Source organism: Bufo gargarizans, chromosome 1, assembly GCF_014858855.1.
Source record: "Bufo gargarizans isolate SCDJY-AF-19 chromosome 1, ASM1485885v1, whole genome shotgun sequence".
Lineage (NCBI taxonomy): Eukaryota > Metazoa > Chordata > Amphibia > Anura > Bufonidae > Bufo > Bufo gargarizans.
Genome location: NC_058080.1, coordinates 356,546,941 through 356,568,665, shown reverse-complemented (window position 1 = coordinate 356,568,665; position 21,725 = coordinate 356,546,941). Strand labels below are relative to the sequence as shown.

The following is a 21,725-nucleotide window of genomic DNA, read 5'->3' as shown; positions in this document are numbered from 1 at the left end:
CTTGAACGTCCCAAGGTCTGTGTCCCCCAAGGAAAATGGGCGAGAAAAGGAGATTTTTGTATAACTTACCAGTTAAATCTCTTTCTCGCTCTTCCTTGGGGGACACAGCACCCACCCTTCTGTGTTTGGTTACAGGGTTATGGTCTGGCGCCCCGTTGGGTTGCTGGCTGGTTGTTTCCGTTATTGGTTGTTATCCTTTCACTACTTGGACACGCAACTGGTAGCCTCTATCTCCAGGCTGAGGGTATAGCTGATGGAGGAGGGGCTTAACAGTTTTACTTAGTGTCACGCCTCCTAGGGAGCTGAGCTATACCCAAGGTCTGTGTCCCCCAAGGAAGAGCGAGAAAGAGATTTAACTGGTAAGTTATACAAAAATCTCCTTTTTTCTTCCCTATCTTCCTTGACATAGCTGTATGAGGGCTTATTTTATGCTGGACAAGTTATACTTTCTAGTGCCACCATTAATTACAATGTGGTGGGAAGAGGTAAGAAAATTCCAAATGGGGTGGAATTCCTCCACCGTTTCACTGGTTTTGTTCCCACGGCTGTTCGTTTGAGGCAAAACTGACCTTTCTTATCGTTCTCTGGTTCAGAACAATTACGATACCCGATATGTATAGGTTTTTTATGTCTAAATGGTGTAAAATTAAATGTAAAATTAAATGTAAAATTAATATATATATATATATATATATATATATATATATATATATATATATATATATATAAATTTTTATTTTTTTACATCACCATATTCTGACCCCCATAACTTTTTTTTAATAGTTACATCTACTGAACTATGTGAGGGCTCAATTTTTGCGGGACAATTTTTGATACCATGGAGTATCTGGAGCATTTGGAGTGTGTGACACTTTTTGATCACATTTTATTTTTAAAAAAATGGAGGGTAAGAGAAGCAATAAAAAAATGGCAAATTGGCCATTATGACCCTTTTCTCGTGCTTTTTTCCATTGGGGGACACAGACCATGGGTTTAGCTTAGAGGTATTAGTAGGAGGGACACTATGCAAATGAAAGAGCTCCTCCTCCTCGGGCTATACCCCCAGACTCCACCAGGAGGAACTCAGTCTTTGCTTAGTGTCTGGTGAAGGAGGTTGACACTCTCTGATTCTACTCCTTTTTGTTATTTTTATTCTAGATGGGGACACAGGTCGGCATGGCGCCTTCCTGGTCCCCCGTGGAGTGCCCGCCGCCGTCTTTGGGACGTTGCCTGGCTGCCTCCATTTCCCCCCAAGAAGATAAGTGGATCCGGGCTCGACCTGTTAGCTCCGGCATCCCACCAGCTGCTGGGACGCCTGCTGCCTACCCTCCTCCAGAGCACTGTTCTCCTGGATTGGAGTCAGAAGTCTGAAGAGGCGCATCCCTGCTGGTCTGGACATCGAGGGAGCAGCTGAGCAGATAAGTGTTGCCCAATCCCTCCCCCTCCCTCTGTGTCTATTTGTCTGTGGCTACCTGGGTGAGCTTGAAGAAGGATCCTGACACTTTCTTCATTTTGGCACTGGAGTACTGGCATCTCTTCCCCCTTAAACTGTGGGCTTCAGCGCTTCTCTCGTCGGGCCTTGGCTGCTGCGCTCCCCCAGCGCCCGCCGGCAGGCCGCTCCTCCACGTGGTGTTTGTTTAAATCACGCGTGCGCTTATTTCCGCGCGTGCGCTTATTTTCGCGCGTGCGCTTATTTTCGCGCGTGCGCTTATTTTCGCGCGTGCGCTTATTTTCGCGCATATTTTCGCGCGTGCGCTTATTTTCGTGCATATTTTCGCGCGCGCGATTATTTTCGCGCGCTTTTTACACCGGAGACTCTGTTTGCTCATGGCCGTGCAGCTCCTCATCACTCTACTCCGTTTTGTGCCAGGCAAGCTGGTAGCTCAGTGGTACTGCTGCTGCTGCCCCATGTCCAGGCTTTCTGAGTTCAAAGCCCCTTTCAGCCTTCAAAAATTGTTTATATTATTCTAGATGGGGACACAGGTCGGCATGGCGCCTTCCTGGTCCCCCGTGGAATGCCCGCTGCCGTCCTTGGACGCTGCCTGGCTGCCTCCATTGCCCCCCAAAGAAGACAAGTGGATCCGGGCTCGACCTGCAGCTCCGGTATCCCACCAGCTACTGGGTCTCCTGCTGCCACCCTCCACCAGAACACTGCACTCCTGGACAAGGAGTCAGAAGCCTGTTGAGGTGCATCCCTGCTGGTCCTGGAGTCGAGGGAGAAGTTCTGCAGGAGCAGATAAGTATTACCTGCATCCCTGCCTTACCCCCCTCCTCCACGTCCCTGGGGGCCTGCGGTCCCCGCTTGGGCATCTGCCATGTCCAGCGCGGCCGCTAAATTGGTCTTAGTCGCCAAGGCAACCATGTCCTTTAATCCTGTGGCGCTAACGACTCCATCTCTCTCAGTGGTCCCCACAGTGGGTGACTGACTACGAAGAGGCAGCGTGAGCGGCAGCATCCCACCTCGGATGTCTCCGTCTCTCCACCCCCCTCACCTCGCCGGTTGCGCTTGCGGACTGCTCTTCCCCCTCCCTAGGGAGAGTAATCCGAAGGAGAATTATCCGGCTCGGACGAGCCAGGTCCTTTTTGGACTATAGGGCATTTTCAAATCCTGTGACGCCAACCACCTCTCTAAGTGGTTTTCCACAGAAGACGCCCGACTACTAACAGGGAGCGTGAGCAGCAGCATCCCTCCTCGGATGGCTCTGGCTCCCCCCCCCCCTCGTCTAGAGGCGCGTTCGGGCGACTCTCCCCTCCCTTAGGGAGCGCAAGTCTGAAGGAGAATTTCCGGCTCTGATTAGGTCATGGAGCGGGACCCCTCGCCTAAGCTCTCCACCAGGGTGGCTGACTTAGTGGTGACTGTCCGAGACACCTTTATTCTCCAAGGGGATTCTCCTCCTTCCACTGGTCAGGAGTTCCCCCTTTTTTCCGTCCAGGCAGTCGGAGACTACCATGTTCCCGGTCCATGAGGGATTTTTCCGCGGTCATGTCCAGGGCCTGGGGTAGTCTTAATAAGGTTCTCGACCACCCAGCGCATGAATATACTTTCCTTTCCCTGCTGACGGCGAGGAGAGGTGTCTCCTCCCCCTAAGGTGGATCCTCCGGTGGCCGGATTAGCCAATTATGTGGCCCTTCCTGTCTTAGTCAGTTCCTCTTTCCAGGATGCTGTAGACAGACGCATAGACTCTCTTCCAGGTCCTTTTTTCGCTGGCAGCGCGTCCCTGTGACCTACCTTTCACTCAGCAGGGGTAGCCAGTGCTCTCTCGGTGTGGTTACAACACCACCACCAGGAACTGGCGGTACGAGATGCGGCTACTAACACACTGGAGTTGGTTCTCCAGATGTCTCAGGCTTCTAAGATTCTTTGCGAAGCTTCTAGGGACATTGTTTCCCTCTTTGCCCGCAGGTTGGCCATCTCTGTCACTCAGCGCGAAGAGATCTGATTGAAGGTGTGGGACGCTGACGCCGCCACCAAGCGTTCCCTTGCTAATCTCCCCTTTGGGGTTTCCAGACCTTATGGGGATCAGCTGGACGAGTTCATCTCTGCATGCCTTTTGCCGTTTCTCATCTGGTAGGCCGTCGCCTGCTTCCTCCGCCGGGGGTCTCAGGTCGCCCGCAAAGAGGCCTTCCTTTGCACCAGCCTTCCCGGCACTAGAGGGCCCAGTCAGCCCGCCCTGCTGCTCCTAGGCCTATCACATGTCCCGATTGCGGAATCCCACCATCGATTCCTGCGCTTCGCCATTATGGGTCGACACTGTCAGTTTGTCGCCCTTCCTTCGGGTTGGCGACCACCCCGCGGGTCCTTGCCACGGTCCTGGACCGCTCATGGCGCTTCTTCGTACCAGGGGCATTCCTTTGCTGCCCTATCAGGACGATATCCGGATAGAGGCCCCCCTCTCTACCGCAGACCACGGACAGAGTCCGGATCACTGTTCAGACCCTGGAACGGTTCGGCTGGCTGGTAACTTTCCCAAACTCCTGCCTCTTCCCGTCCCAGAGGCTCTCCTCCCGGAGGGTGATTTTGGACACCTCGGCTGCCAAAGTATTCTACCAGCCTTCAAGTCCTCCCAGGTCCAGGGGGCAGTGTCGCATCTGCTGCGCTCCCCGTGCCTCTCCATTCGGGAATACTTGCAGGTCCTGGGTCTTATGGTAGCCTCTTTCGAGGCCTTCCATATGCCCAGTTTCACACTCGCCTGGCGCAACAGGAGATCCTTTACCTTTCAGCGGGTTCGGGCAGCTCTCCCTTGGTGGCTGTTCCCAAAGAACCTGAGGTCGGGGAGTTCCTTTCTCGCATTCTCCTGGACGATCGCCGCCACCGATGCCAGCATCCTGGGTTGGGGGGGCGTTTTCCAGTCTCGCACGGTTCAAGGAATTTGGTCGGCGGCAGAGTCTCGCCTTCCAATCAACTTTCTGGAACTGAGGGCGATTTTTTTCCGCTCTCTCTCTCCTATTGGACCTCTCTCCTTGCGGGCCTCCCAGTGCGGGTTCAAACGGGCAATGCCGCGGCCTATATCGACCATCAGGGCGGGACCCGCAGCCGGATGGTGATGCAGGAGGTGAAGAGAATTCTGACGTGGGCGGAGACGCACGTTCCGGTGTTGTCAGCAGTTTGCATTCCAGGAGTGGACAACTGGACAGCGGACTTTCTAAGCCACAACACGGTGGATCCAAGCGAGTGGTCTCTGCATCCAGAAGGGTTCGAAGAAATCTGCTACAGATGGGACCGTCCGGATGTGGACTTAATGGCGTCCGGGTTCAACAACAAGATCCCAGTGGTCCTGGCTCGCGCCCGAGATCCGGAGGCGTACGGATGGATGCGCAGGTGTCTCCGTGGCAGGACTTCAGCCTCCTCTGTTTTCCTCTCCTACCAAAGGGTCTACGCCAGTTCGAGGCGGAAGGGACTCCGACCGTTCTCATCACCCCAGAGTGGCCTCGCCGCGCGTGGTTTTTCGGACGTGGCTCGGTTGCTGGCGGACGCCCCATGGCCTCTTCCCGACGGACAGGACCTACTGTCTCAGGGCCCGTTCTTCCACCGGAATTTGCGGTCTCTTCGTTTACCGGCGTGACTGTTGAAACCGCCATCCTGATAAAGATGGGGTTCTCGGATTCAGTGGTTAGGACCATGATCAGTCCGGGGAAGTCTTCTTCCTCCCGGATTTACTATCGTACCTGGATGGCCTTCCTATCCTTTTTTGAGGGTTCGGGGTTCCCTCCCCTTCGGTTTTCCATCTTGATGGTACTGTCTTTTCTTCAGTCTGGGCTTGTGCAGGGACTGTCGCTTAGTTCCCTGTAAGGTCAGGTTTCGGCGCGGGCCGTCAGAGGTCTCTTGCTCTTAAGGGTCCGGTGGTGACCTTTCTTCGGGGGTGGCGCATTCGGTTCCCCGTATGTTCCCCCTTTGTCTCCTTGGGATCTCAATTTGGTTCTGCGCGCTCTGCAGTCGGCCCCCTTCGAGCCTTTGAGGAGGGTCTCTCTGACTGTTCTCATCTGGACTTCCTTGTGACCATAGCTTCTGATACAGCTACATAGCGTAGTGATTAAAGTTCTGGGCTATTATGCAGTGGCTGTGAGTTCACGTCCCATCACGAGCTTTTAAGTCAGACTGGTGTCGAAGCTGGCCGCTCTTTCCTGTCAGGAGCCTTTCTGGTTTTCCACCAGGATTAAGTTGTGCTCCGTCCAGTCCCCTTCTTTTTGCCCAGGGTGGTCTCTCCCTTCCGCCTTGATGAGGATCTTGTCCTGCCTTCCTTTTGTCCTTCTCCGGCTAACCCCAAGGAACGCACTCTGCATTCCCTGGATGTTGTACGGGTCCTGAAGGTGTGTCTCGCGGCTACTGCTTCCGTCCGCCGTTCTTGGCGCTCTGGATCTGCTTGGCTATTTCCGCGGCTTGTCACGCTTGTGGTGGAGTTCCCCCGGCTAGAATTGCCGCTCACTCCATTGGGGCGGAGGGGGCTTCCTGGGCAAGACGCAGTCGTGCCTCTGCGTCTCAGCTGTGTACGGCGGCCACCTGGTCGTCCTTGCATACCTTTGCAAATTTTTGTCAGTTGCATTCACTGGCTTCGGCTGATGCGGCTTTGGCCGCAGGGTTTTGCAGGCTGTGGTTCCTGTTTGACCGTTGGGGCGTTCCTCCTGGCGGTGCTGATATTTTTTCCCACCCCATGGACTGCTTTTGGACGTCCCATGGTCTGTGTCCCCCAATGGAAAAAAGCACGAGAAAAGGAGATTTTTGTGAAACTCACCTGTAAAATCTTTTTCTCGTCTTTTCCATTGGGGGACACAGCTCCCACCCATTATTCCTGTTGCAGGAGGGGTCTTTAGTTCAGTTTTTCTGTTTCTGGTTGGACCTAATGGCTTGGTCCGATGGTTTCCATGATTTTTTCTTGCTCCTTCTCCTACTGCTTGTGCAACGCCTGAGTTCCTCCTGGTGGAGTCTGGGGGGTATAGCCCGAGGAGGAGGAGCTCTTTCATTTGCATAGTGTCCCTCCTACTAATACCTCTAAGCTATACCCATGGTCTGTGTCCCCCAATGGAAAAGACGAGAAAAAGATTTTACAGGTGAGTTTCACAAAAATCTCCTTTTTTGCGTTCTGCCTTTTTTACCGTATTGGAAAAATATTTTTATATTTTATAATACAGGCATTTTCTGTTGCGGTGATACCCATATTTATATTTTTTGTTATTTTAGGTATTATACGGAAAGGGGAGTGATTTAAACATTATTTTATTTTTATATGTTAAAGTAAATTTTTTTGTAATGATTTTGAAGCTCATATATGATCCTATAAAATCAGTTTTTTATTTTAAACTATCATATATTTTTTAAATGAGTTTGTTACGGTTTATTGCTCATTTCTTATGTTGGCCTGCCATGTGGTGGCCAAAATAAGAATTGCAGCATGAATGCGCTGGGTATAGTCAGCGAGACTTATAGCATTCAAATAAATTACCAACATCCCCATCGTTAGGAAGCCGCAAGCTTGATCACTGCATCTAAAGCCATCGTGCGAGCGGGCAACATGTTTGCCTATCGCTCCAGCACCGTAGCAAAAGGGTCAAAGCGAGAGGACAAGGTTAGGTAAACTGACTTCTGTGCATTTGCTCTTCTCTATTACCCAAACTATTTGTAAAACTCCAAATGCCTATTTTTTTTTTTTTTTCTTACCATTTACATGAGCTGAAAAAATCACTACTCTTGCATTAATTCTTGCAACTCTTCTTTGTTTTTAGATTAGCATAGTAGAGCTCGAGAAGTTTCAGAGGCAACATGAATTGCTTCAGTTGAAGTCTACCACATTGTCAGAGGATCCACCCCAAAATAATAGTCGCGCTAAGGGTAGTTTCGTTGCTCGATACCCACCAGAGGGATCACAGGCACGTCTACTTCCTGTTCAATCATCCAACATGAATGGCATGAGCCCTGAACCTTTAATTAATGGCAATGCTTCTCACTATGAACTGTACCACTCATGTCGTGGTGGAGGGAGTAGGCCTTGCTCTAAAGAAAGCACACCGTCCCGTGTTGATCACAATGATATGCATACATCGCGTCACAAGGGAGAAAAAACTGGCCAGTCTCAACCAGACTATACTCGTTACTCACCCGCTAAAATTGCTATGCGGCGTCACCTTAATCAGGATCCTGTGCCTAATTCCAGAGGCTCTGACACCACTCATAGGTAAGAGAGTGTGATTATTATCTTTTAAACTCTAGTTTGGTATGCACTCCAGTCAGACCTTCTTGATAATATTTTCTTAATTTTGTGTAATGTTTTATCTAGAAGTGAAATGGTGAAAGAAAATGGCTTTTTGTCTGCGAGTTCTGGAATCCTGAATGGCATCCAGTTAAGTCCTCATGAGTCACATCCGTCATCTCCAGAGGCTGGACAGACCTGTGTGGAAAGAGGAACTGAAAAGGTGAGGCACTGCTGTGGATCACTTTTTGGTTAATGTTTGTCCTTAGTGTTTTTTTTTTTGTTAGTTTTTTACTTTGTAGTCAATTTGTAGATGTTTTTATCTTTTCTCTGTCTTTACTGTCTATTTTTTTCTCTTTCAGATGTCTAGAGATCGTACCTGTACTCCTAACCCCGAGACTATCACCAGTTTGCCTATTAGTATTCCACTTAGCACAGTCCAACCTAACAAACTTCCAGTCAGCATCCCTCTGGCCAGTGTTGTCTTGCCAAGTCGTGTAGAAAAGGTATGATTATATTCTGGTCATTGTGCCCAACCTACAGCTATGTTAGAGAAGTTTACCATACTGCATTGTTAATTTCTGAGAGCAGCCAGTGAGGAAAATGTCATCCAATTTTTTTTCTGCCAGTTAAAACCATAGCTGCTGTTAATGGCATCTACAAAGCATTAAACAAAATTGCTTTATGGCAGCTCTGTGGGCCATCGACACAATGGACAGTAGGGGACCCTATTGACTTCTATGGATGGGAGAGTTTTCTAGGTCCTGTGCAGAGGTCTTTGTACATGGTGGATCCTGTCATATCTATACACAAAGGTGATATGCTTACAGGCAGGATTAGAATGAGGTAACTGCAGTAACGTACGCTTTACAAACCAAGAAGTGGCGCCAATTATTAGACATAGTGGGCAGTGCAAAAACTGCAGGATTTTTGGTTTTAGTTTAAATATACAAACTGACATGGAAAATTAATTAAAAATATAATCAAAAATTATTTTAAAAAATGTTAAACATAGTGATTTAAACAGCAGGTTATTTTCTGATGACACATTCCCTTTAGGCCTCTTTCACACTACAGTATTTTGCGTTCCGTATACGGTCCGTTTTTTGCGTTCCGTATACGGTCCGTATACGGAACCATTCATTTCAATGGTTCCGCAAAAAAACGGAATGTGTTCCGTATGCATTCCGTTTCCGTATTTCCGTTTTTCCGTTCCGTTGAAAAGATAGAACATGTCCTATATTTGGCCGCAAATCACAGTCCGTGGCTCCATTCAAGTCAATGGGTCCGCAAAAAAAACGGAACACATACGGAAATGCATCCGTATGTCTTCCGTTTCCGTTCCGTTTTTTGCGGAACCATCTATTGAAAATGTTATGCCCAGCCCAATTTTTTATATGAAATTACTGTATACTGTATTTGCCATACGGAAAAACGGAACGGAACAACGGAACGGAAACGGAACCACAACGGAAGCAAAAAACGGAACAACGGATCCGTGAAAAACGGAACGCAAAACACTGAATTCAACATACTGTAGTGTGAAAGAGGCCTTACTAGGATGCTGTACATGCTCTTGCACCCAGCAGGGGAAGCACTGTCTTCATGACTACAACAGGCTCGTAATTATGCAATAAATATAGTCTTTCTAAGGTATAGTCATATCCCAAGAATGTTTCTATTTTCTTTTTCCAGAGGAACAGTCCCAGTCCTGGTTGTCAAAGCAGGGACAGCTCAAGTATGGATAATCAATATGGTGCTACTACAAACATCAATTATGCTGCTGTCTCAAAGTCACTGGCTACCTCAGGTAACATTTATAAGTGACTGCAATGTACGGAGACCTGTACGGTGCAAAATGTATTATCCATCACTGGAATTTTATAAAAGTCTAGTTATCAATTGACTTAAAAACTGGACACTGCATTTGGTTAGTACTGAAAAGCATGTTAATGCATTCCTCCATTCTTCTTTTCACAAGTTTCTAGTAGTTGTAATTGGTATTATAGGAGTAGTACTGCAGATAAGGAGTCTGGATTTCTACTTTTCATCTTCATATTATCTGACCTCCATTCCACTGTGATGTGCTTTCATTGGACTACTGAGCCTCACCCACATAGTTGAAAGGACTGCATTTTAGCTGAGCCTTGCCAGTGCACAGCGGGGGCAGGAGTGGGGCAGTATGCAAGTATCAATCAGGACCCCTTAGGCTGAGTTCACATCAGAGTTCAGCTGGCTTTGGCACATAACCAAGCCAACAGACCCCATGCACAACTTTTGTCTCTGCTTCAAAAAATCTTCTTCTGAGCAGAGACCTAACTGACCCCATTATAGTCTAGGCTCTGTTCGCCTCAGTTGTGTGCCAAATGCATCCTTTCCATTCTTTTGTTACTGTAACTGAGCAGAAGAAGTGGAAGCGGAACGCTGATGTGAACTCGGCCTTATCTGCAGTACTAATCCTGCGGATATATCGCCTTTTAAGATGTCCATGTGCATTAAATAAATCCTGATTGATCCAACCTATTTTAGTGGCATCCCTCGACAATATGATGTTTAAGGGGGTTAGAACTGTCCAGTTCTTTGCTCTTTGAGATGCAAGACCTGCAAGTTTCTTGCGGCCTCTTATCCTCACTTTTTGCTCTTGCCAGTAAACACTCATCCAATAATGCATAGTTTTGGGGCAGTCAGGGGAGGTAGTGTTTGAGCATTTAGCTGTAATATGGCAAATATATTTTTTGTATTCACTGGCCTTATATTACAAGTACAGTTAGGCAACATTCACTTTCTGAGACGGCTGTTTAAAAATAATCCCCTTCAATTTTATTGGGGCTGTTGGTCTTTGAAAGCAGACAAAATAGAACCTGTTCTATTTTTTTTACTTCCCTTTTTCAGTCAGTCAAATAATGGCCACGTGAATCACACCTATTTTTAAAATGCAGCCTCCCACCAGGATGCGGCAACCACAGGTGGCCACAACAGCCAAGCATGCCATGCCTTTTCCATTGCTCCTGTACAAGTGAATGCGATTTCTGGAAATAGTGTAGCACAGTGAGCTAAGATGAGATTAAGCCCTGACTACCAGGTGGCCGGGAAACAGCAGAGTGGGATGGCACTCCGTTGGTTCAATAGCCCCCATTTCACTGCATAGGAGCCATGGAAATGTATTTCTCCTTGCTGTGCTGCGCTGTTTCCTTGGCTCCCATGCGCTGCAATGGCAGCCACTGAAACAGTGCATGCCGGTCTGCTTGAATGGTTTCCCAGCCACCAGGTGGTTGGGGCCCAATTAATTTGATTTGTGAGATGTGAAAACTGCTCCCACTAGTCTGATTTAAAAAAAATATACATACCAATCTAAATGTTCTTATTTTAAGGTTTCTTTTTCCCTACCTGGTCATCTTTGAACGGACCAGTTCTGAACAGCCATGGATCAGAGACAGACTGTATGGATGACTCTTCAAATTCTGGCACGCTTTCAAACTCTGGAGGATCACGGAGTTCCACTCCTTCCCACCACCAACAGATCTCTCAGCGTTCACCTGCTCACTATGCCATATCGAACAGTCCACGTGCGCATCAAGACCCTAACAAACTTTCTGGTGATGGAGAAATAGACACAAGTGATGCAGAAGTTGAAGCTAAGAGGCGTATAATCTTTACCATAACCAGTGGAGGCGGAAGTTCCTCAGGAAGGTCACCGTCAAGCAAACATAGCCCACTGACTGCCACTATTCGCATGGAGTGTGGCACAGGGCAAGATCTTAGAAAAAGAGGAAACCGAAGGAAAAGATCCTCAACAAGCAGCCACTCATCAATGGTTTCACCCAAGCGCAGGTCCCTTCCAGCATCGCTTGGGCTAAGCGGATTTACTTCAGGGTCTCCATTGAACATAAGCTCCATGGTATATATCTAAAAAATGTACTTATTTTTTACCACAATTAACTGTTAGGCTACATTCACACTCGCGTTTGGTGCGGATCCGTCATGGATCTGCACAGACGGATCCGTTCAGATAATACAACCATCTGCATCCGTTCTGAACTGATCCGTTTGTAGTATCTTTAGCATAGCCAAGACGGATCCGTCTTGAACACCATTGAAAGTCCGTGGAGGACTGATCAGTTTTCTATTGTGCCAGATTGCGTCATAGAAAACTGATCCGTCCCCATTAACTTACATTGTGTGTCAGAACGGATCCTTTTGGCTCAGTTTTGTGAGACGGACACCAAAACGCTGCAAGCAGCATTTTGGTGTCCGCCTCCAAAGCGGAATGGAGATGGAACGGAGGCAAACTGATGCATTCTGAGCGGATCCTTTATCATTCAGAATGCATTAGGGCAAAACTGATCCATTTTGAACTGCTTGTGAGAGCCCATGACGAAGCCAAAATGCCAGTGTGAAAGTAGCCGTAGTCAGTTGCCATGAAAGCAATATTCAAATTAATTCCCTTTTAAGATTTATACTTTAAAGCAGGGCTACTCAAGTACTTTTTTGTAGAGGTGCATTTATCTGGGTCTGCCATCAAGCGAACATCTGAGCCGAAAAAATGTAAGGTGGGACAGCACCAGTGGCACATAGCATGCTGCAGGAATTTTGTTTCTTTACCATAAGCCATTCCTCCAATCCCACAGTGTTACCTTAGTGCCTTCCAACATTGTAAGAATGGTCCTGTAACGAGCCCCTTTGCTCGCTCTGTTCCGCTCTTCCGACACTCCCCAGACTTCAGACCACAATGTTTGATTGTTCAGTCATTCGATAATCCGGGATTCGAACTACAGCTAAGTTCAAACAGGAATCTCAAATTTTATTGAATGCACACAAACCACTTCTCTACACAACAGTTTGAACACCCTGCCCAAACAACCACTTCCTATTGGTAAATTGTAAAGTCCCCTCTAGTCCTCACTCCGGTCCTCTTGGCCATTCAAATTAGGGCTTGAAACGGGTTCAGCAGGGATTCGTCTGCTAGCTTGAATGGGCGGGCGAATATGTGTGGCCATGCAGAGAAGTCCCAGGAGATAATTAAATTACCTAAGCATTACAAACAGAACAATGCCTTCCAGAACATGGGGCCGTGATTCGAACCAAAGACAGGGTGGAGGACCCTCCACTGTGCAATATAATAAAGTTAGGCTACTTTCACACTTGCGTTTGATCGGATCCGTTCTGAACGGATTCGATCATATTAATGCAGACGGAGGCTCCGTTCAGTACGGATCCGTCTGCATTAATAACTTAGAAAAATTTCTAAGTGCGAAAGTAGCCTGAGCGGATCCGTTCAGACTTTCAATGTAAAGTCAATGGGGGACGGATCCGCTTGAAGATTGAGCCATATGGTGTCATCTTCAAGCGGATCCGTTCCCATTGACTTACATTGTAAGTCTGGACGGATCCGCACGGCCAGGCGGACAGCTGAACGCTGCAAGCAGCGTTCAGCTGTTCGCCTGGCCGTGCAGAGGCGAGCGGAGCGGAGGCTGAACGCCGCCAGACTGATGCAGTCTGAGCGGATCCGCATCCATTCAGACTGCATCAGGGCTGGACGGAAGCGTTCTGCTCCGCTCGTGAGCTCCTTCAAACGGAGCTCACGAGCGGACAGCAGAACGCTAGTGTGAAAGTAGCCTAAACATGGTTCAGTATGACAGTTCCCTAGTGCCTGGTATTGATGCCCCTTCTACCCTCCTAGACAGTAATGATACAGTTTAGCCTCTTCCTACACAGTATGATGCTATTATGGGCTGCCCATTGGAAAAAATTGTCTAGGGCAGGAATTTCACCCTTGTGGTGTTAGTCTGAATACATAAAAGGGGAAATTTATCAATCTGTGTAGACAGTAAACTAAGAGGGAAAGTATTTTTGGAATGGAATTTAAGTGCATTCTTACCTTCATTTACAAACCCATCCCCCATTTTCCTTTAATGTGCTACTTAATTTGATCGATTTTGTTGCCCAGGAAAAATAATTGTCCAGTACTGATTTAAAAGCGATTTTTCAATTGTTATATACATACAATTAGATAGAATTGGTTTGGAGGGGAGTAGCACTGCGGGTCCTCAAAAAACACCTTTAACCAAACTCTGTGGAACTGTGCTTTAGAGATGTATGGCTATTTTAAACTGAAGGTCTTTTCCTGTTATAGCGCTACTCATCTACTGTGATTTTGGAAAGTCTTCAGACCCTTTCAATTTATGCGGTCTTGTGTGAAATAAAAAAAAAGATTTAATAATCACGTTTTCTTCAGTCTGTACCCCAGATACCCAATAATGGCAAATTTGTTAAAAAATGAAAAACTAAAAATTCCTCTGGACATGAGTATTCAGACCCTTTGCTATGACACTTGAAATTTAGCTCTTAGAGATGTTTTGAGATGTTTCTACACATTGATTGGAGTCCAACTGTTGTAAATTCACTTGATTGGACATAATTTGGAAAGCTATGCCCCTGTCTCACAGCAGACAATGCATATCAGTGCAGAAACCAAGCAATGAGGAGGAAACAACAAAACTAAATTAAACAAGGAAGAATGGCCTTGGTGTGAGAGGTGACCAAGAATCAAATGGTCAATCTGACTGATCTCTAAAGAATCATGTGTGCAGATGGGAATAACTTCCTGGAGGTCACCCATCACTCCAGCCATCCACCAATCTGGGCTTTATGACAGAGTGGCCAAAAACAAGCTGCTCCTCAGTAAAAGACACATGAAAGCCCACCTGGAGTTTGCAAAAAGCACTAGTGGTGTTCGAGCACTAAAGTGCTTGTGTGCTCTGGCCGAACACATCTGTATGCTCGAGTGCTCTACTGAGCACTCGAACATAATGGAAGTCAATGGGAGAACCCCAGGCACCCCCTGCTCGGAAGAGAAGAGGATGTCTGGTTCACAAAAAAGGTTAGAAATAGGTGGAAAAAACGTCAAAATGTTTTTGAAACTGCATTAAGAGGATGGCTTGATGCGTCTTGGACTCCTATTATCTATGACATACAAAAGACAACGACGCAAAGGCTATATGCCAAAAGCCAGCTATGTGGAACCAACAATCTAGTCATGACAGATAAGTCAGCATACCTTACAATGACAGCCTTTGTGCACTGAGACATTCCAAACCAGCTCTTAACTGACTGAGAACCAGTAAACCTCAAAGTTGCTTCACATCTGTTGGATGGCTTTGGTGGACCTGCGCACCTAGATCAATATCAATTAGGGAGACAAAAAGTTTTCTAATTGTCCTAACATAATATTCAATAACCTATACAGTTTTGTCATGTAAAACCTCTTTTGCATAAACATGGGCATATGGGAAAGACATTTGCATGTAAAGTTTGCTATCTACAATACTCATTGCGCCATCTATTGGATTCATAGTCTTGTCATAAGACTATGAAACCAATAGATGGCGCTGTTCATCTTGTTGGGGTGCTAGTAAGTGGGGCACCCTGTTCAACAGAGTCCACACACCGTGTAGCACTCAGCCTATAATAGCCTGCGCTAAAGCTGAGGTGTATACCGGATTGCTGCTATCATTCACACATCTTCTAGCACTTTATCTGCGGTAATATAAGCTTTCTAGGGTGTATTTGAGGACTATTGCCCTGCTTGTAATGACTCATGAACAATGCCATCTATTGGTTTCATAGTCTTATGACAAGACTATGAATCCAATAGATGGTACTGTTCATGAGTAGTGTAGATCGCAAATTTTCCATGCAATGGTTCAGCTGAAAAACAAGGCAGATTCTTCTCATTTGCATGTCTTTCCCATACACCCATGTTTTTACATGACAAAACTTTATAGAAAGGTGATTGAATATTATGTTAGGACAAACTTTTTGTCTTCCTAATAATAATAATAATCTAGGTACACAGGTCCACTGAAGCCATCCAACAGATGTGAAGCAACTTTGAGGTTTACTGGTTCTCAGTCAGATGAGAGCTGGTTTGGAATGTCTCATAGTGCACAAGGCTGCCATTTGTAAGATATGCTGACTGTTATCTGTCTCATGAATAGATTTTTGGCTTCCACATACCTGGCTTTTGGCGTATAGCCTTTGTGTGGTTGTCAATTGTATGTCATACATCAGGGATGCTCAACCTGCGGCCCTCCAGCTGTTGTAAAACTACAACTCCCACCATGCCCTTCTGTAGGCTGATAGCTGTGGGCTGTCCGGGAATGATGGGAGTTGTAGTTTGGCAGCAGGTTGAGCATGCCTGTCATAGATAATAGGAGTTTAAGACGCATCCAGCCATCCTCTTATGCTGTTTCCAAACCATTTTGAAGGGGTTTCCATCAATTTCTAACTTTTTTTTTGTCAACCAGGGGGTCCCTGGTTTGATGCTCTGGTCTCCTATTGACTGTAATTGTATTAAATTGTACTTGAGCACCCCCAGTATTTGGCTGAGCACTGCAATGTGCTGAGTATAGAGATGCTTGAGCCGAACAGCAGTTCCGCCAAGCATGCTTGCTCATCACTAAAAAGCACCTAAAAGACTTTCAGACTTTGAGAAATGAGATTCTCTGGTCTGATGAAGCAAAGACTGAACTCTTTTGGCACTACTTTTAACCTGACATTTACCATCCCTACAGGTAAGCATGGTGATGCCATTATGCTTTGGGGAGTTTTTAATGGCTGGGACACTAAGCCTGGTCAGGGTTGAGGGAAAGCTAAAGGGAGCAAATTGCAGAGATATGCTCAATGAAAATCTGATCCATAGTGCTCTGGACCTCAGACTGGGAAACCTATTCACCTCCAACAAGACAGACCCAGTGGCACATAGCATGCTGCAGGAATTTGTTTCTTTATCATAAGCCATTCCTCCGATCCCAAGCACACAGCCAAGACAACACAGGAGTGGCTTAGTGACTTTGAATGTCCTTCAGTGGCCCAGCCAGAGCCCCAACTTGAACCCAGTCAAGCATCTTTAGAAAGGCTTGACAATTTTAACTGGCAGTCCCCATCCAGCCTGGCAAAGTTTGAGAGAATCTGCAGGGAATAGAGAACTTCACAAATCCAAGTGGGCAAACATTTCTAGCATCATACCTAAGAAGACTGGAGGCTGTAATTGCTACCAAAGGTGCTTCAACGAAGTACTAAAAAGAAAGGATCTGAATACTTATGTCAATGCAGCATTTCAGTTTTTTCTTTTCTATAAATTAGCAAAGACTTGTAATATTCTGTTTTTACTTTCTCATTATGAAGTGTTGCGTGCAGAATGATGATGGGGGGGGGGGGGGACTTGAATGTTTTTCTTAGTACAAGGTCGCAACATTACAAAATGTGAAAAAAACTGAAGGGGTCTGAAGACTTTCCGAATGCATTGTATGTGGCGTTGGGGGACTAAGATACAACAGGATGATCTCTTGGTGCTCCCCACACAGTATGATACTTTAACTATATTGAAGCAGGAGAAGCTGATGGCTCTCTGCTTCATTGTTTTAAATTGTACCTGCGCAGATACATTTGAAGTCAGTCCTTATGCAGCTGATCGGCGGGGTGGCAGGTAGTATTTAAAGGAATACTACAAAATGTAACCTTTCATGCATATTTTGAAACTTTTTGAAGTCTACTATATCCATGGCCAGATAGACCATAGACCAATTACCTCAATTCCTCTTGTAAGGTTTCCTATACTCGGTAAAACATTTTAAGTCTCAAACTATTGAGGGGCTAAACATGACAAAAATGCATAATCCTAAATGTAAGTTATACGTACATAATGTAATTTGTATGTGTAACTATTGCTTTATTCTTTCCAGGTTAACAACATTAATCAGCCTTTGGAAATAACTGCTATTTCATCTCCAGAGAATTCTCTGAAAAGTTCCCCTGCTCCATACCAGGATCATGAATTGCCACCAGTACTGAAAAAAGAAAAACCCATTTCTTCCACAAATGGGGTTCATTATTCTCCTCTCACAACAGAGGATGAGGCAGAATCTGAAGATGAATTCCACAGTACAAGGTGAATAGAAATAAATTGTCAGAGAAGATGCAGAAAACATGGCACTCGCCAGTAAAATGCAGTACCGATGTTTATTTCTTCATCAGAGTGCAATGTCTTCTGCATCTTTGCTGAGGATTGCATATATGCATGCAGACTTTTCATTGAGCACAGAAGCAGTGGGTTCTTTATTGATGTGTATGCCTGAATAGTAGGGATTGACCGATTATCGGTTTTACCAATATTATCGGCCGATATTCAGGATTTTCAAAGTTATCGGTATCTGCATCTAACCTTGCTGATATGCCGATAACGAATCACGAACATGGATCACGCTGCTGTCAGCGGGATCCATGTTCCCTCAGCAGCACAGGGGAGACGGAAGCTGTGTCTCCGTCCGACCTGTGCTGCCGCTGCCACCAATGAGAGGAGGAGGGGAGGAGCTGTGGCCACTGCGTCACCAATGATGCTTACTCACTCATTCATTCAAATTATACAGGAGGCGGAAGCTGGCTGCAGAATCGCATAGCCGCACCCGACCTCTATGACAAGTAGCTGCTATACGCGGCAGTTAACCCCTGCAACACCTGAGGGGTTAACTGCCACGGATCGCAGCTACCACTCCTAGAGGTCAGGTGCGGCTATATGATTCTGCAGCCAGCACCCGCCTCCTGTATTTGAATTAATGGGCGAGTTATCTTCATTGGTTGCGCAATGTCTATTAGGGTGAATAGGACAAGTGTTCTAGCCCCTAAGGGGGGCTTTTTTTTTTTACAAAATAAAGCTAAACGTTAACAATAAATATGTTCATTTTCAGAAGATTTGTGTTTTTTTTTTTTATACACACACACACACACACACACACACACACACACACACAGATCCATAGACTTCAATATGATTTCACAGACAAGTATGACATTTCATTTTTTATTTTTTTTTGCTGAGCAGTGCAATGGAAGAAAAGGGCCCCATAGAAGTAAATGGGACAGCATCTAATCTGCAAAAAAAACTGCATTTTTGCAGACAGCATATGGTCGTCTGAATGAGCCCTAAAATTGTTTTACAGTTGTTCAAAATTATTCAACCCCCAATGCTGTAAAGGGTTTTAGGGAATTTAGTGTACATTTGTAATTGTGTTCAGAATGAAATCTTACAAGGACTTTTTAAAGATCCAAATGCAACTAAAATGACATCAATTGTTTTTGTAATACAGTATTAAATGTTTTTTTTGTGATTTCTTCATTGACACAATTATTCAACCCCTTAAAGACTACCACTGTCACACTACCTTAAAGACAACCAACAGAGGTTCATTCAAGTGTTTTCGATCCGGTATTGAAAACACCTGTGGATGTCAAGGAGCAGCAATCAAGCATAATAAGCACCAATTAGGCAGATTTAAAAGGACTGTGATACTCGGCTCATTCTAGACATTTACTGGTGTGTTTACAAACATGGTGAAGTCAAGAGAATGGTCCAGGAAGACAAGAGAAGAGGTGATTTCTCTTCACAGGAAGGGCAATGGCTATAAGAAGATTGCAAAGATGTTAAACATACCAAGAGACACCATAGGAAGCATCATTCGCAAATTCAAGGCAAAGGGCACTGTTGAAACGCTACCTGGTCATGGCAGAAAGAAGATGCTGACTTCGACTGCTGTGCGCTACCTGAAGCGCAAAGTGGAGAAAAGTCCCCGTGTGACTGCTGAGAAACTGAAAAAAGATTTGTCAGCTGTGGGTACTGAAGTTTCAACTCTGACAATAAGGCGCACACTGCGTAATGAAGGCCTCCATGCCAGAACTCCCAGGCGCACCCCCTTGCTGTCTCCAAAGAATAAGAAAAGTCGACTGCAGTATGCCAAAAGTCATGTGGACAAACCACAAAAGTTTTGGGATAGTGTTCTGTGGACTGATGAAACAAAATTACAAGTTTGGGCCCATGGATCAACGCTATGTTTGGAGGAGGAAGAACAAGGCCTATGAAGAAAAGAACACCTTGTCTACTGGCGGGGGTCAATCATGCTTTGGGGCTGTTTTGCTTCTACAGGTACAGGGAAACTTCAGCGTGTGCAAGGTACCATGAATTCTCTTCAGTATCAGGAGATATTGGATGAAAATGTGATGCAGTCCGTCACAAACCTGAGGCTTGGGAGACGTTGGACCTTTCAACGGGACAATGATCCCAAGCATACCTCCAAGTCCACTAGAGCATGGTTGCAGATTAAAGGCTGGAACATTTTGAAGTGGCCATCGCAGTCACCAGACTTAAATCTGATTGAGAACCTTGCAGCGCGCAAGCCTAAGAATGTGACTGAACTGGAGGCTTTTGCCCATGAAGAATGGGCGAAGATACCTGTAGATCGCTGCAAGACACTTGTGTCAAGCTATGCTTCACGTTTAAAAGCTGTTATAACTGGAAAAGGATGTTGTACTAAGTACTAAGATTGAATGCCACTTGGGGGTTGAATAAAACTGATAATGATGTGAGCACAGAAAGACATTTGTGGTTATTTCATTATAAATGTTATGTTATATTTGTCTGACTTACAAGTGCCGCTTTGATTTAATTGTAAACACGATGACTGGAATGATCAAAATCAATGTCAAACTGGCCAAAACACTCAATTTCAGTGGGGGTTGAATAATTTTGAACGCAACTGTAACCCTATTAATTTCATTTCAGTCCCCCAAAAAAGGTACTATTCAGTAGGGATAGACCGATATTGATTTTATTTTTTAGAGCAAATACCGATAATCTGAACTTTCAGGCTGATAATTTATACCGATATTCTGTGCATTTTTATAAAAAAAAAAAATCCTACACAAATCTGCTGAAAATGAACATATTTATTGTTAACGTTTAGTTTTTTTGTAAATCTTTTTTCATTTTTACGTAATATTTTGGTGTTTTTTTTATTAGTATAAGTATAAATGAAAAGACTTACAAAAAAAGCTAAACGTTAACAAATGTTCATTTTCAGCAGATTTGTGTAGGATTAAAATTTTTATTTATTTTTTTCAAAAAGAAAAATGCACAGAATATTGGTATAAATTATAGCCTGAAAGTTTAAATTATCGGTATTAGCTCTAAAAAAATCAATATCGGTTGATCTCTAATGAATAGTACTTTTTTTTTTTTTTTTTAGACTGAACTGAAATTAATAGGGTTAAAACAAAATTTTAGGGCTCATTCAGACATCGGTCATATGCTGTCCGCAAAAATACAGATCCATTTTTTTGCGGCTTAAATGCTGTCCCATTCACTGTCCTTTTTTTTTTTTTTTTTTTTTCCATTGCACTGCTCAGCAAAAAAAATGAATCACGTTGTAGCGGAGTAATAGTATAATCCACGGTGTCTCCGCTGGTAGTCCTATCCAGCATACAAGATATGGGTAGCGTAAGTATAATCCCTTTGTCCCAAGAACTGGCAGACACACAATCTGAGAGTCAACAACCCTTTTATTGAAATTAATTTATTGATACATAATTAATAAAAATATCCTCTTGCCATACAATAGCCTATAAACACTTAAACAACAATCATACACATCATCTAAATATTAGCAAATAAATAATGCCTAAAAAAATGGAGAAATTTAGCACGACCCTGTGCATAAATATATGAATGGCCCAACAAGTAATGTCAATGCAGTAGATGGATACAAAATATTGCAGCTGATACTGTCGCAACATCCTGAAATACTATCAATGTCGAACCGAAATAATTATATATGTGCGCACATAGAGGTACTCAAAGGTAGCAGCGTCCCGCTAAATCATTACCAGCGGCATCCCACTGGAGAAACTTTCTTATAATCCTTGCGAAAGCCTTCCGAAAATATTGGAGCGGTCTTACCGTATCGGTGAGTATACTGCAACTGCTCCGCTGGATGGTCCTATGTCATTCAGACCAATATTCGCGAGCGTGACTCGTCCCCTTTCTCCCACGCAGGTAGTTTGGCACGTGCAGCTAGACTTGTATTGTTGGTCTTACGCTGTATAGCTCAAACTTCCTTTTGCGATGCGGATGTTCTTTGTGTAAACGGCAGGCTGTTCACATACATCAGGTAGTCATAGTATTGGGGTCCTGGCTAAACGTGTTTCGGGGTATAC

The 21,725-nt window shown here is 45.1% G+C and overlaps 1 protein-coding gene across 5 annotated transcripts in view; it reads left to right on the top strand.

Annotated features, from left to right (window-relative positions):
* Positions 1-21,725, top strand: part of DOT1L (DOT1 like histone lysine methyltransferase) — a 167,338-nt gene that overhangs the window by 122,914 nt on the left and 22,699 nt on the right. For all 5 annotated transcript variants that reach the window (XM_044268984.1, XM_044268978.1, XM_044268995.1 and 2 more), the window contains exons 20-25: positions 7,219-7,667; positions 7,770-7,905; positions 8,045-8,188; positions 9,378-9,492; positions 11,054-11,580; positions 17,426-17,631. In XM_044268984.1, coding sequence (XP_044124919.1) covers positions 7,219-7,667; positions 7,770-7,905; positions 8,045-8,188; positions 9,378-9,492; positions 11,054-11,580; positions 17,426-17,631 — 1,577 coding nt within the window. The remainder of the gene's footprint in view (positions 1-7,218; positions 7,668-7,769; positions 7,906-8,044; positions 8,189-9,377; positions 9,493-11,053; positions 11,581-17,425; positions 17,632-21,725) is intronic.